This window comes from Serpula lacrymans (genome assembly GCF_000218685.1).
Source record: "Serpula lacrymans var. lacrymans S7.9 unplaced genomic scaffold SERLAscaffold_7, whole genome shotgun sequence".
NCBI classification, from domain to species: domain Eukaryota; kingdom Fungi; phylum Basidiomycota; class Agaricomycetes; order Boletales; family Serpulaceae; genus Serpula; species Serpula lacrymans.
Genome location: NW_006763296.1, coordinates 2,475,907 through 2,478,283, shown reverse-complemented (window position 1 = coordinate 2,478,283; position 2,377 = coordinate 2,475,907). Strand labels below are relative to the sequence as shown.

At 39.8% G+C, this 2,377-nt stretch overlaps 1 protein-coding gene across 1 annotated transcript; it reads left to right on the top strand.

Annotated features, from left to right (window-relative positions):
- Positions 1-1,900: 1,900 nt before the first annotated feature.
- On the top strand, positions 1,901-2,345 carry SERLADRAFT_438600 (uncharacterized protein; the record flags this gene model as incomplete). The annotated part of the gene is made up of 4 exons (XM_007318960.1): positions 1,901-1,996; positions 2,047-2,190; positions 2,261-2,277; positions 2,333-2,345. 4 exons carry the CDS (start codon positions 1,901-1,903, stop codon positions 2,343-2,345), a joined length of 270 nt encoding a protein of 89 aa, XP_007319022.1.
- Between the last annotated feature and the right edge of the window lie 32 nt (positions 2,346-2,377).

Genomic DNA, 2,377 nt, shown 5'->3' with positions numbered 1-2,377 from the left:
TGCATCCATTCCTCTGGCTTCTGAATTACTACACCTGTTAGCAATTATGCTAGACCTGACACCAACAATGTCTGTAGCAATCTCATATGCAAAGCCAAAGTGAGGTTGTGGAATATGTGCCTATGTCATTCATTCCTTCACACATAAACAAAGCCAAGAACTAATCACAGGCAAATCATTCAACTGTAATGGTCACACAGAATGTCACACAGCAAAAAGAGAGTTGAAAGAATTCCCAAGTGAGCCAGTGTGAGAACAACAAATTCACAGTTGATTCTAAGAATACCACCTCTAGCTACTACAAGAGGTCTCTTATACACTAGAAGGGAGGTAAGCTAACCATCCAGCTAGGTGCTATTGAAATCATTGTAGGAAATTTAAAAAAAACAGAAACAAGTAGTATAATGATATGCAGGGGAAAATAAAATAGCTCACTAGGGAATAGATACTATATTCCTACTACTACAGGTAGGGTGTCTATAATTATCTCAGGTAACATTTTTTGCTGTAAACCTTGGAATGTTGCAAATACTGTGCTGCAGCCTATTTCAGCCTGGTGTTACTAATACGTAGTTCCAAAAAGTCTGTACTAAGCTTGCTCTGCACACTTTCTTACAGGACTCTTCTTGTGATAATTCCTGCTCCTGGTCCACTCCAATCTGTTTCCATGATCATCAAAATCAAACATCAGACTTGACTTTATGATATTTTATTATCAATCTAAACAACCTTTCCTCCTGTCCACACTGTTACTGATTATGCTGGAAACAATGGCACACATATTTACAAGTATCCTCTATTATCATTCTTTTTTGATGAAATTCCTTTTTCTTATTGTTGCATAGACTGACAAAGCTATTTTTTGTTTTCTATTCAATGTGTCTATTTACAAGTTCCATCAAGATTGAACTTCATTGTATTAACATGTTGGCAGCTTTATCACCTGTGTGGCCTTTCAGACTGATGAGATCATCAGATTTTTAGTCAATTTGCAAAGATCTAAACCTGAGGGCAGCTGAGTTGACATACAGAACAGACCTCAGCGGAGGTCAATATTTCAGGAAATGCCCCAGTTGAGTGTTACAATAACACATTTTTCGGACCTTTAAAATTCATTCTCCTCTTCAACTTTCTTTTGTAGTTTTCACATCCTGTGCCATGTGGGACTTTCCATTATTGCTCAAACTCCACTTCTTGCGCTGTGCTGCCTTTTTCTTATTTTTAGTATCTCACGCAGTGGAGTTGGTCACACAGGCTGTGCAGCATGACATCATCAGCCACTGCCTTCATCAACTGTATAGTATATATGTACAAACAAACCTGTAGTAGTATATGTTAGAATATACTCTGACATACCAATACTCCATAGGATAATACCTCTGATTTGTAAGCCAGCCCAGTATGCAGCAGCTATACGGGGCAGCCAACAAATACCTGGCTGTACAAACACACACAACATACCACTGTAAAACACACACGGTATTCAGGCCAAATGGGATCACAGCCGGCTGTAATTCAATTCCTATTATAACCAATAAATTAAATTTCTATGTGAAGCCTTATAGTTACTATGTCAGCTATACCAGCTATACCAGCTCATTTATGTCTATGAGAACCTTTTTCTGATACTAATAATGATAGAATTAATATTCACCAAATAGTTTGGTACGCATACAAACTAGCCTAATTATTTAATAGAAATCTATCACAAACATCCAAAGATGTCTATTCTCGCACGGCTTATTGGGTGATCTAATCTTATCTTTGCTGGAACAACAATACTGGACCATGCGAGAATAGACAGTCTGACCGTCCATTCTTGCACGGCTCATCTAATCTTATCTTTGCTGGGACAATACTGAACCGTGTGAGAATGGACAGTCTGACCGTCCATTCTCACATGGTCCAGCAGATTGCTGATTTCACGTTATCAGCATTGCAACGCCTTATCATATTTTTGTGTAACCAAGGTCAGGCTGCCATACATTTTCCCACAGTCTTTGTAGTATACTGAAGTTGTACAGATTTACTATTCTGGCACTACAGGTCAAGATCCTCGCTCAGATACTGGGTCAGCAACCACTGCCAACAGAGCTGATGGATTTTTATGCCCAACTGGTGGGTATCCTAAGCACGCTCACTCCTGCTGACCTCTCTGCACTGCTAGACAAAGTGGCTCCATCCTCAATGGTTCCATTGTCACTCTCTGACAGCCCACCTTCTGTCACCATGCATCAAGATCTAACAACATCATCCCCAGCTCGCTTTGGTGAAGAGGTATGTTGGCTCTCCCCTCCTAATGCCGATGTTACTGACTATTTTTTCTCCACAGCAACTCAAGCTGACAGTCCAAATTGCAGACCAATCAATCTCTGCA